General features: G+C 42.4%; 1 protein-coding gene and 1 long non-coding RNA gene across 2 annotated transcripts in view; one reads left to right on the top strand and one right to left on the bottom strand.

Moving 5' to 3' along the window:
* The window catches only part of pio (zona pellucida domain-containing protein piopio), a 107,083-nt gene that overhangs the window by 46,837 nt on the left and 46,096 nt on the right, over positions 1 to 14,150 (bottom strand). The window contains exon 4 of the mRNA XM_031977033.2: positions 9,245 to 9,459. Within this exon, the coding sequence (XP_031832893.1) occupies positions 9,245 to 9,459 (215 nt within the window). The remainder of the gene's footprint in view (positions 1 to 9,244; positions 9,460 to 14,150) is intronic.
* The window catches only part of LOC116427088 (uncharacterized), a 92,833-nt gene that overhangs the window by 48,325 nt on the left and 30,358 nt on the right, over positions 1 to 14,150 (top strand). The window lies entirely within an intron of this gene.

Here is a 14,150-nt window from a genome sequence, read left to right as displayed (position 1 = left end):
TTATTATCTTTTGTCTGCGAATTTGTGCGAAAGGATATCAGGAAGTTGCTGGTATCGTTGCTTTATATTGCACGCTAGGGAACCGAACTTTTGGCACAGTGAATAAGACTGAAGATTATAAAGTTCGATCATCAAACGATCCTGGAAAATTTAGGAAAATTGTCGAAGCAGTTCGGGGAATTTGAAAATTGAGGATTGTTTTCGTGATAGGGGGATATTGTTTAAAACGAAGCACTACTGATAGAAAGTATTCTCATGGGCGGCAGTGGGATGAAATGCAAAAGGGGATAACAAGAAACAAAGAGGACATGATTCGCATTTTCGCGAGGGCAGTGTACTTGTGGCTCATCGAACTCGTCCGATCGATAGGGTAATCGTAGATCGTACTGTCTCAATCAAATCCTCCCTTCAACCCTTTCAATTCAAATTTCAAAGATAAGTTTGAATTTATGAAATTAAACTTTATAAAACAGTTTCCATTCTATTCGACAATGTTTCAGTACGTTGTAGCGTCGTTTGGAATATTTTTTCGTTGTAGTAAATACAGTCATAATTGTTTTACTATAATGCATTATAATAAATAACAGAAACATAACTGTTCATTATGATATAAACGCTGAAAAGGGAAACGATGGAACTTTGCAGTTATCCGGATGATCGTCGAAAGTTATGGAGGTTACATGATTAATTTCGAAGGTGTGGTTGCGTAATGAGTCCGGAAATTTCGGGAGCAAGTGTGTGGCCAGACCACCGGTTTCGGATCGGCCAGGGAAAGTTATCGATTTCGAAAGAACGAGTGACCGACTTCGCCCAGTCTCGTCCCGAGATTTCGCGACGTTGATCGGCGAATATGGATGAGCCGTTTAACGCTCGCAAAATGCTGAAATCGGCCTCGATGATATCAGAAGATCGATGGAACGTCGGATTCGGTGAAACTCGCATAAACAGAGCTAAACCGAAACGATTTGGCTATTAAGCTCGATTCTTATTCCGCGCGTTCGATGGTTTGGAAAGGAACGTTTAGCTTTGGGGATTTTATTCGTGTCTGTTATGCAAATGTTACGGGTTGACGAGTTGGAATTTTTTCAGTGTTGAATGCATGGTAATTGTGCATTCATAGTAATAGAAATTAATATATTCTGCTTTGATTATCATAGAAATTTTAATGCGTTTTTGAATAGAATACGACCCTGAAAATTATATTAGGAGTGCACTTAAAAATAGATGTAAAAATGTAGGAAAATGGAACCTTTTAATATCCCAAATTTTCAATTTTTGGTCCTTCAAATTTTCAGTTTTGGATGTATCAATTTTTAGCTTTTGGTCCTTCCAATTTTTGATCCTTTCAATTTTTGATCCTTTCAATTTCAACTTTTCGATCTTTGGAATTTCCAATGTTCATGCTCCTAATTTTTACTTTTCGATCTTTGGAACACAGCCTCCGATCCTCGCAATCTCCGAGCTATCTCAAACAATTTTCTTCGAATCGCGATTACAAAAGATTGCGTACCTCATTACGCTGACCCAGGCCCGTCATCGTAATTAGGAACGATTGAATCAGCCTCTATTCTCGAGGCTCACGGAAAATCCTGCGCGAAATACATGGGATTGCGCGTCACCGGCTGTACACACTTTTACTTTTACGATTCGAGCGTGGGCAACGCTCGCCTCGCTGCCCACAGCGGGTCAGCCCACTCGATAGTCACCTTTTTAAGGACTACGCGTCGTAGTTGGCCTGTGCGCCGAAAAAGAGAACGACCTTCGTTGAAAAAAAGAGAAAAGCAAAAAGAACAAGCATTGTCCCCTTATCCTTGAGAATTTATCGCGTGATCTTAGATCGAATTACGCATGACGGAACTTTCGAAAGATCTTGCCGTAATTGGAGCGACTGACAAGCGAACTTCTCGCTACTTTTTTCCTTGCTTCAATCCAATAGATAAAGATCATATCAGCAACCTTAAACATCTTTCAAATTCAACCAATTCGTATAACAAAACAGAAATCTAAAATAGTTCGATTCATCGTGAAAATTGAAGAGGCCATTTCCTCAATTATCTCGAATTTCCATCAAAATTCCATAGAATCAACGCTTTAATTATCTAGTTTCAATTCTCTCAGTTTTCGTGTTACGATACTCGATCGTTTCATTGAATGAATGACTCGATCATCGTAAAAATTGAAAACTCAGTTACCATTCATAATCACGGAATATCATCGAAAAAACTAAAATTCTATGCTCTCTAAAAGGTACTTCTCTCGCAAAATAATAGTTCTGCAGTTTCACTTCTATTCTCCGCGAAAATCAAGCTTTATACAGGAATTCACGGTCCACTCGTCTCGTGCTCGAGATACCTAATCGCGTCTGGGGTTGGACGAGAATGTCGACCGGCCGGGAGCGATATTTCTCGGTCGAATTCTCTCACGCTGCACCGGCCATTAGCGAGCGACGTCAGAACGATTCGGCTCCATTCTCCACCCTCCGACCGCTGTGCACATTATAATACGTGATTCGCGTGGAAATCCAAATGGCGGCGATATCTGACCGCCGCGAATCGAGAAACACGGGTGCCGTTAATGAGCTACGCAAGCGAGCCAGTTATTTCGCGTGCCTGTGCGAACATCGCCAGCCGGTTTTAGTCTGGTTGTATTGATTTGCGAAACGAAACCAACACGAGGATTCACCGCTTCGCGTCCAGTTCTGTCAGGAATTTCGTGTATCGAATTATTGCGAAACGTGTGAACAGTTTCAACATTTTAGCGAGTAAAGAGTGGTAGAATTTTTATTCTGCGACCTTGTTTTAGCGAAGTTGTGGACCATCGAGTTTCAAGTTTTTTTCAGTAAACTCTTTCTTAACGTTACGATATTCTTATAGAAAAATTCGACTAATAAACTTTAGTAAAACAGTGATATAATACTGCAATAGATCACAATTTTTAAAATATCGTTCAATTCTAATGAGCCTAATAATTCATTAAATTAAAAATTCATCAAAAGAGATCTAAATTATTCATTGCGATGCAAACAATTTAACCCCATAACTACTGTTAACGCTTAAAGACGCTCTAAAAACTTGGTTCCGGTATACTATTGGCGCTCGTAAATTGTTATTGACAATAATTGCAGCAAAGTTTAGATCTGCGTACGTGAATTCTAAACTTTTAAAAGTATGTTCACTCCTTGATGTTGAATAAGAAAAAACGCTTGATAACTATGTCTCACATAAGTTTCATCAAAATCAGCTTGTAAGTTTTGTTAACCAGTTATCTGTGGAATTTAATTAGAAAAACCTATCATTCTGCGCGCAATAAAATAAAAAAATGGAGCGTGTTCTCATCGAACGCAGGACAAATGCACGTAGAGTATATTTTAATGGAAGATCAAAGCGAAACAAAGAAGAGTTACACGTTTACGTAAAAAAATAAAGAATTCATCGCTGAAAGAATTAGTATCATGTCAAGCTTTACGATGACGTGTATACTCGTCAAACACAGTTAACTGGTTAAATAGAGTTAAGTAAAATCAATTCTATAAGGTTTCCTCCCTCGAAACGCTCTCCCAGAGTCACTTCGACGACAGCCCCGTACGTCTGCTCATGTCTTACGTAACGGGCAACTGGATCGAGAACGGAAACATTCGCCGTCCGTTGCGCATCGGAATTACGTAATCGACGAAAAAGATCGGGCCGCGTTTGGCCGTATTCGGCCGGCCATTTTGACGCACTTCCCGCGTATACCGTTACCCCGGGAACAGCAGCAGGGCTCTCTCCTCTCTCGCTTCCTCCCGGAACGAGTTTCATGAAACCGCCGCACCGCGCGAATATCATTACGTTCGAACGTTACATGCGCGTATAGTAAGTACTTACTTACTTACCTGCGTCCGTATGCACGCGTAAGAAACATATATCCGCGTGCCATCGATACCGCGGTCGGAATAGATCGGTTATGCAGATGCGCTCGATTCAATCTGCTACATAACTCGGTTCGATCGGAGTGATATTAATCGACGGGCGAATATTATTTATCGCGCGCGTGTTCGCTCGTGGCTTGAACCTTGATTCATGTAAATTACGGGAAATCTGTGTAATTCGATTTAATGAACCTATAACGATTTTAATTGGCGCCGTTCGGAACTTTATGCGTATCGAATGGCTGAAACGCGCGGTTAATTTATGTTTTCATTATTGCCGGCCGCGTTATCCTCGTTCCTCTTTGTCCATAGACGCGGTCGGGATAGGGAAATTGCCGGAATGTTTCTGGGGGTGCGCGGTGGTTTTAGTTTGCGCACCGATGGTCGAGTGGCCGTTCGTAGTGCCGGAATTCTGCTTTCGACTGCGCGCGTTATGGACACGCGCGTTTCGAGTTGCATATAGAAACAGTGTTGTGAAATGTTCCTAAATATTTTTTGGATCGCATCCGAATAGTGTTAGAATTATTCCAAATAGACTTCAAAAATTGTCAATCACTAAACCGTCCATGATTAAAGATTCCATTAATCAAAATTCTCTGACTAAAAATACCGTAGTTCAGAGTTCCATTATCAAACATTCCACCGCTAAAAATCCATCAATCAAAATTCCATCACTGAAAATACCATCGTTCAAAGTTCCATTACTGAGCATTCCACTACCGAAGATTCCATTAATCAAAATTCCATCGCTGAAACTGCCACGATTCAAAGATCAAACCCCAAGCAACACCTATGTGCTCGAACCAAAGAGCTCGGCGAAGACCACACACCCCATCTTCCCAGCGACCAGCGCAAAACGCTCCTCTCGATTTTCCTGAAAGCAAAAACCGTTCCCTGGCGTCAGAAGTAAGATATCCCCATCTCAGCCGCATGACTCATCCCCCATTGTATATTATAATGATCATGGACACCGCGCGACGGTGGCCCAAGACGCCGAGGATCCTCTGCATCGCCAAAGGTGCATCGTACGACCGACGAAAGTACCGACAGCGCCGTGAGGCTGTTTAATTTATGATTCGCGTATATAAGAACGCTCGCTCGCTTACTCGCTCGCGCGCACGCCGGACCTTAGAGTCCGGGATATCTACGAGTGTACACGTCTATACGTGTCCGTGCATTTGCCGGACGGACTGCCCACAGTCCCTCGGACGCCCACCAACGATCTCGAAGAAATCGCGGAGGTCAAAGACTCTCCTATCCCGGCTTCACCTTCCTCAACCTTGTCCCGAGCTACGTTTTCTTCCTCTTGCCCCGGGACAAATTGTTCCCATCGGCGTAGCTGGCCCTTAACCCTTCCCGTACGGAGAGAGTTCAATGCAGAAGCAATCTGTACGGAACAGAAGTGGAAGTAGCTGTGCACGGCTATTATTTCGTGTACGGTGTCTTCTTATTAACCGTGCGTTAAGTGTACTTATCGGCGCAACAGCTGTCAATGACTATTCAACAGTTCGTTAGAGATTAATGAGCGATAACTGAACATTTTTCAATCTTCCAATAGCGACGGCAAAAACTGTACTGAATCAGCGAATCATCCTTGGTAACGTGATATTCAGTATGTTGGCTACCTTTTTCTTCCCGTGGACACTATCCACGCATTTCCTCAATAATCAACGTTTTTCTGATTAAATTTTATGGTTATAAGACATGTTATCAGACTAGATAGTTTTTCTGAGGGTACCACGAGTGAAGCCTATGATAGCCAGCGCGTTAATCGGCTTTTTTGGGACCTACCGTTCGAAATAAATTATTTTCTATTATATATTTAATCTATTCTTCGAAGGAATGCGTGTAGTCATCGTAGGATCAAATTATGCAGCCACAAAGCTGAACCGTTCGCCTGTCGGCTGTCCGCGTGGATCGGATATCTTCCATGCGATTCCGGCGGGAACTGGTCCGCTTATTCCGGAATCCACTTTTTTCCCGTCCCCGTATCTCGCGCGGATCTTGCAGGAAATACAATGGACTCGGAGTCGGGTATCCATTTCCTAGGGATTTCTTTTGCGCTCGTGTTCAGCGGGATTGTTTTATCGTTGATCGTTTAGGCGGAGCGTTCGCAGCGGATGGACCGCTTAGTCGTAACGTTTCACGTGGAATATCGATGCATTCGGTAAATTGATTAATTCCGTGAAATTAGAAGCAGAAGAATTCGATCTAATTGTACATCTAACGTATCATTTAACCAGTTACCTGGTGCGCGGTCACATCTATAATAATCTTTTCAAAACTATACATTCGAGTGAGGTATACCTATAAAATTGATTGTTTCGAACGTCAGTATTCCCTTAACTCCTGACTCAAGTTTATACAATCAAATGATCAACATTGAAAAGTGACCAACTCCACTTTCTGAAAGTTCCCACATTTCAGTGGTAGAACACTTAACCGGGTAGCTGTTTTTAACGAGTATACTAAAAACTGGTAAAATGTTTTACCGCTGAAATTTGGGAGCTTTCAGAAAGTCAACGTTGTTCGCTTGAATTATTCAAACTCGAATGAGACTGTCAAAGCACCGTTCTCACCGTAATATCCTCCATCAACTACAACTTCTACTAAAATACCTAAACGACTCCCCCAAACACAGTTTCCCCATAGTCCAGCGTCCAGCTCTATGTTCAGGTCAAGAAGTCGGGAAAACGGATGTAGAAACGGCAAAAATCCTCTGAACGTCTTAAGAATAATTATTTTCAATATCATTTGCGTTTGTTACTAAAGAATAAGTATTACTATTCAAAACGCTACAAATTCTCATGGCAGTCGATGAGTTAACCCTTAGCATTCCAGGTTGTTTTGTAATCTATCAGCAACTGCAACTAATTTTTATAGTATTCCTAACGAAAATGAGGAATGCTATAACATTTCTTCGATCTTTTATTTTCCTTCTTAGTACAAAATTTGGATGTGTGGGAAATCGAATAATTTTAGGGTAGTTTCTTTAAGATTCATTAAAATATTTAATATTATAACTGTCGCGCTGCTTGGCTCTTCTCGACATGAAATAAGAGAAGCGCCATCGCGCCGCTTGGATCTTTTCGCATCCCATTCAGAAAGCGCCATTGCGTTTTTTCGTGTTTTTTTGGAAAACCTCCGGTACTCAAACGGTTAAATTCGAAACTCGTCTCTCTGATTCGAATATGGTTGGAGCACGGGCGTTTACCGAACTTTTCCCGGCGAAATCGTGATCGAGCGGCGTGCGGTTCATTATCGTCGAACAGGAGGAACCAGCGCAGCGGTCCGTTAAGGACAGGGGAGCACGCGTTTGCATGGCGGCCGGTGTGCACGTATCCACGCTGACATGAAGCGTAGCGTTGGCTCGGCCGGCAGCGAGCGAGCAGCACACGTCTCTCTCGTAACGCTCGTAAGAAGAAGGCCGTAAGTCCGGTCACATAACGGTCCAGTTATGGTATGGCGAGGAAGCGATCTCTCGCCTCGAACACACGATTCCCTCGTTACACACGAACCTGCCCTCCTCCGTCGGCTTATCTCTCTTTCCCTCTCTTTCATCTTCTCCCTTAAGTCTTCTCCCCTCGGCTGTCTCCTCTTTCGTCCTGTCTATCGCGTGCTCACGCCTTCCCCGTCAGTGCGTTTCTTTTTCTTTCTTCTCTAGTCTCATTGGATCCCGTAACGCGAAACGTCGACTTCTAAACGATTTTTCATCGATCGCGAATCGATCGTTCGAGATAGACGCGCGATTAACTCTTTGCACTGGAGAAGTGATTGGATTTGATATAGGAAAATTGCGAAGTTTATATAATTAAGTGTATAATTTATGGAATGTTGAAATTAAAGAATTTTGCCCTTTAATTAAGATATGTTCTGTCATTAGCTTCGAATATCTGCTTGATATTGAATGATTCATTGGAAAAGGAAGTATTCCGTGGTTGTTTGAAGATTAGCAACCGATGTTGGTTAGTTGGTATTAGAAAAATAGTACTTAATTTCTAGTGGAATGGAGAAAGGAAGATGTTCTGTTCTCTTCGTCTTTCTTTCTCTCTGAATAATGCGGCATTCCTTATTACACGACTGAATATTTCCTTTTGTTTCCGTTGTTTCTCCCCCTTGAGCAAAAAACGCTGGTTGCACACGCGTGCAACACACGTCCAGTCGCATGACCGATCGTCGATCGAGAGCTCTCTTCCTCTATGTACTTGCGATATCTCCACGGACCTGCTTCCATTACGCCTCTCCTACTCGGGAAGCTTGTGTAACTGCGTGTGATGTCATTGCCTCGCGAGCAACTTCTTGCTCTCGGCCCCCGATAATCACTCTTACCCGGCTGCTTTCGGAGAAGGTGCTCGGGGGCTTCTTTCTGGATCCTGTTAGTTTAATCTTACCCGCGAGGAACGATGATACTCGACCGGGCAGCAACTTGAACTTCTTCTTCTGAATACTCGAGTGATACGTTTTTGCGCGAAGAACTAAATACTGTTTTATAGAGTCTATGGGAAGAGAGACCGTTGCTAACGATAAAGAAACTGCTGCTCAGTGGCAATGATGATGCAACTGGACGTCTTGTTTTCGTAGTCACTTTCGATTTTTCGCGGAGAACCAGCCTTGCAGCTAACGACGTTCTACCTTGAAGCGTCTCTTTCTGAATCTCGGTGATATAACCGTCGTTGAAAGATACGATTTTCAGATACCCAATTTTTTTAATTTTCAAGTATCCAAGTATTCAAATTTTCCAATACACAAATGTTCAAATACTCAAATATTCAAATATTCAAATATTCAAATATTCAAATATTCAAATATTCAAATATTCAAATATTCAAATATTCAAATATTCAAATATTCAAATGTTCAAATATGTAAATATTCATATGTTCAAACTATCACACTATCAAATTATCAAATTATCAAATTATCAAATTATCAAATTATCAAATTATTGAATTATCGAATCATCAAATCATCAAATTATCAAATTATCAAATTATTAAATTATCAAATTATCAAATTATCAAATTATCAAATTATCAAATTATCAAATTATCAAATTTTCAAATACTCAAACATTCAAATTATCAAATTATCAAATTCTCAAATTTTCAAATATTCAAACATTGAAATTCTCAAATTCTTAAGTACCAAACTACGAAGAATATTAGTTTCCTCTTGAAAAGTAGCTAAAGATCAAGTTCAAAGTCGCCGCGCTCTGAAATGATTTTTGCTGATCCACATCGTGACGGAACGCGTTATACGCTCGGGCCATTTGCAGATTGCTGGGTTGTAACAGTTCGCCGGAAGTGTAAAATCTTTTGTAATTCTTGGGGCACTTACCAGCTCGGTGGGCATGGTGTTACAAGATCTCAAGGGCAGGTTGTAAGTTATAGGGGTGGGCTGGCTTCTGTACTCCTGCAGGCAGGAGCTGTTCTTGGACAGACCTCGTGGATACACCAGGCCATGGAAGTCCGTGTTTCCCTCGGTCGAGATGTGCACGATTATCGACTCGCTGGCGCACTCGATTTGCACGGTGCTCGCTATTGCCGCGGTCGCTGTAAAATTAAATAACGAACATTTTAAAATACCGTATTACGGAACACGAGGGGCACGTTTCTCTCGAACTAAATTAAATAAATTAAATTCGGTCGATCGACCGGATTAACCGAAGTTCAACTTTAAAATTTAAGGACTTAAGAAACGTACGTTGAAGCTTAGAGAAAGATAATTTTCCGAGACATGATCTTGAATTAAATGCAAGGGAAAATAGTTGTCCTACGTTGAATGATATTATTCAATGATATCGAGGAATAATCCTCCTAATAGCATAGGGGGAATAGTTCTAGATCGAGTGAAAAACGAGAACGTAGGAATCTGGAATCTCGAAGAAGCGATTGGCAAGAATTTAGAACAGGAATTTCAACCGCACCTCGATCCATTAACCAGACACGTTTCGCGCGAACCGAAGCGTCGATGACTTATCAATCGACACATCGAAGACGCGACGGGTACGGCTAACTGTAAATCCTTTGATGAAGTTCGGTCGCGTTGGGACACGAAATCGCCGGCGAGTGTGAATGACGTAACGGTACCTTTTCGTCGGTCGATTATGATGCTTCGCACTCGAATTCGTACGATCGAACGACATACACTGTACGATTGCGACCAATTCTTATCGAATCATGAAACTGTATCCATTAACGACGCGATCCACTACTTGCGCAGAGCTTAATAACCCGACATTATACCGAACATCATTTCCTTTCATTAAAGAAAAAGATTTATTGCCCCTCTACATGATATTCTCCAGAGTACATCATAAAAATCATATCTTCACGATTTCACTCCGTTTTCAATGATCTACTTCTCATCGATCCAGTGAGAATCCTACAAACGATGAAACAATAGAAAATAAAATCAACGACAATCGCGAAGCATATTCAACGTCTCGAATCTATAGCTCGCGCCAAGTCATTTCGAAACGAGCATCCAGAACAGCAATAAAAGCAGTACGATAGAAAAATTGCATAAGTAAGATCGTAAAGGTGTAAAAACCGTTTTAAAACCCTGCTAAAGAACATTAACGTTGATTACCGAATAAGAGAAACACCGGGGCTGCGATTATTCCAGTTCGTTATGGGAAGTCGGTAGTACGGTGCAAAAGGAATCATTTTTTTCTCAATGAAGAACGGTTGCATGCGTAACAGTATCGTCATTATCATCATCGTCGTCATCATCATCATCATCATCATCATCATCATCACCACCATTGCCATCATCACCATCCATAATGAAAGGATTAAATTCCACGTGGGCGTCGTTCGTTCAGGGTGAACGCACCTGCGCCGCTAATTGGTGCCAGGTCACCGAATGTACAATCGAATTGCGGGATTTTCTCGCGGGACGATCGGGAACGGTACAGTTTCCTCCTTTTTACAACTGATTCCGTAAAAATACAGTTACCGACAAATGCGCTTCAAATGATTCAGGTCGATTTCTTTTTTTTCTCTTTCTCTTCCCGTGTGTCTTTCTCTCTAGTTCTCTTGGTCTTCATGATTACACTGGTTTTTTCGGTCCTCTCCTATCGTCGATCTATCACGGAGCATTCAACGAACTGTGACCGCGGATCGACACGTAATCGTGCGTGTTCATCATGGGCCTGTTTTAACCCGGATCATGCAAAAACGCCGATCAAGGATTTCGTGATTTTACACGGGGGACTTCTGCCCGCGAAACGACCGTTAAGGCGCGCGCAAGAAAGCTTAGAGAGATCTGAACTGAATTTTTTCTAACGAGGCACCGCTGAGAATTGTTGCATAGTTCGATCGCGGTGATTAAATTTGAGTGACAAAGGATCATGATTTTGTAGATTTTGTAATTAGATTTTGAAGATCTCTCAGACTTTCGAAAGCTTTCACCGCATTTAAATTCGTAGGAAAATTTATGAACCAAACTCCCATGCATCTTCGATCACGAATTTTTAAATAAGAAAGTAACAAGAAGGCGGAAGTAGTAAGAATGTCAGTAAGAAACCTTCTACATCTTGGAAACAAGTAAAAAAGTAAAAAGGTCTTAAACAAAGCTTTCATAGCTCCTCAGTCAGAAATGATTAGCAACACGCAAAGTCTATGGGCAGGGAAAAATAATCGCCAACGATTTCATGGACGAAGCGTCCCATAGCTCTCGCGGATCATCGTTAAAATCCTGTTTGAGATTTCTGTGGCGGCGAGGCGCGGCCGATTATGAAACAGATGCGCGCGTTAATTGTCAGCGTGGCGGCCGCGAATTAGGAGCTGGGATTCCGCCGTTTCGTTTCGCTCGCGTGCAATTAATTCGCGCGCTTAACGGCCGCCGCGCCGGCACGTTCAGACGAGCCGCAACCAAATGACAATGATCGCGCCGCCGCGTTTAGCATTATCGTCAACGGGGAAGAGAGACAATGATGGGAGAGTCATGAACTTGACTGTTCAGCGGCGTCTTCGCCGTCTGTCGGGACGGAATCGAGACTCGGTAGAGTCGTTTCGATCCTTTAATAATATATATATACAGGAACTAGTTCCGTGCGTGTCTAGATCGACTAGCTAATAAAGGATCGGGTTACGGCAGCTGTGATTTAGAGAAGGATCTCGTTACACGCCGAATATGGCGATCGATTGCCTTTAGAGGATGGATGCAATCAAATTCGATCGGCACTAACGACGACAATTTGCTTGGCGAGCTTTTGATTGAGCGCTGCCACTCTCCGACAAGTGAAAGACACTTCCTCCTGGCTTTTCCTCGGTCGAGGGGGATCGTGTTGTCTCAATTTATCAGCGGATATCGGAATTTTCTATGAGTCGACTTCCACAAAGATCTTCGTCATTGTACGGTAAAATATTTTACGAACGAAAATGTATATTCACTGTTCCAATCGTCGAAACTGATAGAGCGGAAGTATTTTATCCGCGAGTTGCGCTGGAGATTTCAATGCTCGGTATGTGACTGTTGCGTCGGAGACTTCAATGCATGGTAATGCGCGGCAGTCGCGCCGAAGATTTCAATGCCCGGCAACTCGAGACTATTGCGTCGGAGATTTCAACGCACGGTAGTACGGGACTGTCGCGTCGGTAGGTGACTAACAAAAGACAGTTGCTCCAACGTTCGTTCCATCTATTCTAATAGTATTCTAGAAAAATTCCAAACCTATCATTAATAACTCTCGTATTATAACAACGAAAGTATTCATAAAAGCAGACAGTACTTCAAGTAATATTTGTACACATAGATAATTACGTTTCGCAATGTTTTACAAGGTGCCAAACATCCCTGAAGTTTCTTAATTATCCGAATTATCCTTTCTGAAGCTCAATAATCTCCATTAATCGGAAAACGATGTTCTCCCACGCGAAAACTCCCACCCGTAGTAGAGGGCAACGACAGACCAATCTCCTCGCGAAGCATCGAAAAAAAGTAAAGCAGGCACTAAGCGGCTGAAGAAGCTCGTCTCGCGTTAAAAGAAAAAGTCCGAACAAGATAAATACCAGTATTTACGAAGCAGCGGTCGGGTATCATCTGATCAAGAAGGGAATCTCCTGTAATTAAGTTAGCCGTGATCGGCACACAGGAGGCCGGGGACATTTAAGGTTGACAACCCTTTCCCAGGCGTGATCGAGGCGTTGTTCCCTTCGCGGATGATACAAGACGCTTCCCGCGGCTACGAAATGAGAGAATCTGAGGAAGGGGGGCTGGCAATTAGCCGCACGCGAATATCCAGCGTGCGAGCGACCGAGCGAAGAAGCGAAGAAAATAACCGACCGACTGTTTCGCGGCGGAAGTATCGACGGTTCGCCTAAAAAACCGTCATCGGAGGTCGTCGACCGTCGACCGTCGACCGTCTTCTTGTTCACGCTTCCGCGCGGTTCGTTTCGGCTTTTTCAGCGCTGAAACCCTTCCGAGGGCAAAACAGCCGAGTTCCGTGGACCTTCGACTCTTTCTCGGTGTACACTCGAATAGCGCAGCTCGGTCGAACGCCATCTTTACTGGAACCGCGCGGCGAACGAAGGAAAAACAGTCGGGCATCGTGTTTTTCAAAGGGGGGAGGGACTGTGAGATGGAACGCGGTGTATAAATTATTTTGATGGGACAGTGGATCGGTGTTTATGCGTGTTACGTATAATACGGCAAATGCGAAGGCGCTTGAATGGTAATCCAGCGAGTGTATTGGAATTACTTTGCGGAGTTCGGAATTTCGGACATTAGGAAAGCTGAACGTAAACTTTTGGTACAAGATTATATTGAATTTGTACTATTAGATAATGTTTTCTAGTTCGAAAGAGATTACCTCTTGATCTACAATATCGTGCTCGACTCGTGACAATTTGAAACTGAGTTCGACAAATCTAAGTGTTAATGATCTTTTTTAAATTGTAAATTGAATATTATTATTTCTGTTGTGTATATTCTATTATCTATATTTTTATTATCAATCATTAACCTCTGAAGTAAACGTAGACATAGAATAAGCACAAAAATTGCTTCTTTCTCAAATACATTATTACCGATAAAGTAGTTGTATCGATCATAATTAAGAAATTTCCTTTCTCCGGTGAAAGATACTTTTTACTTGCACACCTTTTCGCGTTACGTGCAATCCGTGCACTTCTCTACCAAATTTCCCGCAAAAACATACGAGTCCGCGGTGTGATCATAAAAATTCCCTTAATTAAAGTAATACGACCCATTACCCGACCGATCCCGGAACCGATGA

The sequence above is a fragment of the Nomia melanderi genome, chromosome 14, assembly GCF_051020985.1.
Source record: "Nomia melanderi isolate GNS246 chromosome 14, iyNomMela1, whole genome shotgun sequence".
Classification (NCBI taxonomy): Eukaryota; Metazoa; Arthropoda; class Insecta; order Hymenoptera; family Halictidae; genus Nomia; species Nomia melanderi.
This window is presented reverse-complemented; position numbering and strand designations above follow the sequence as displayed.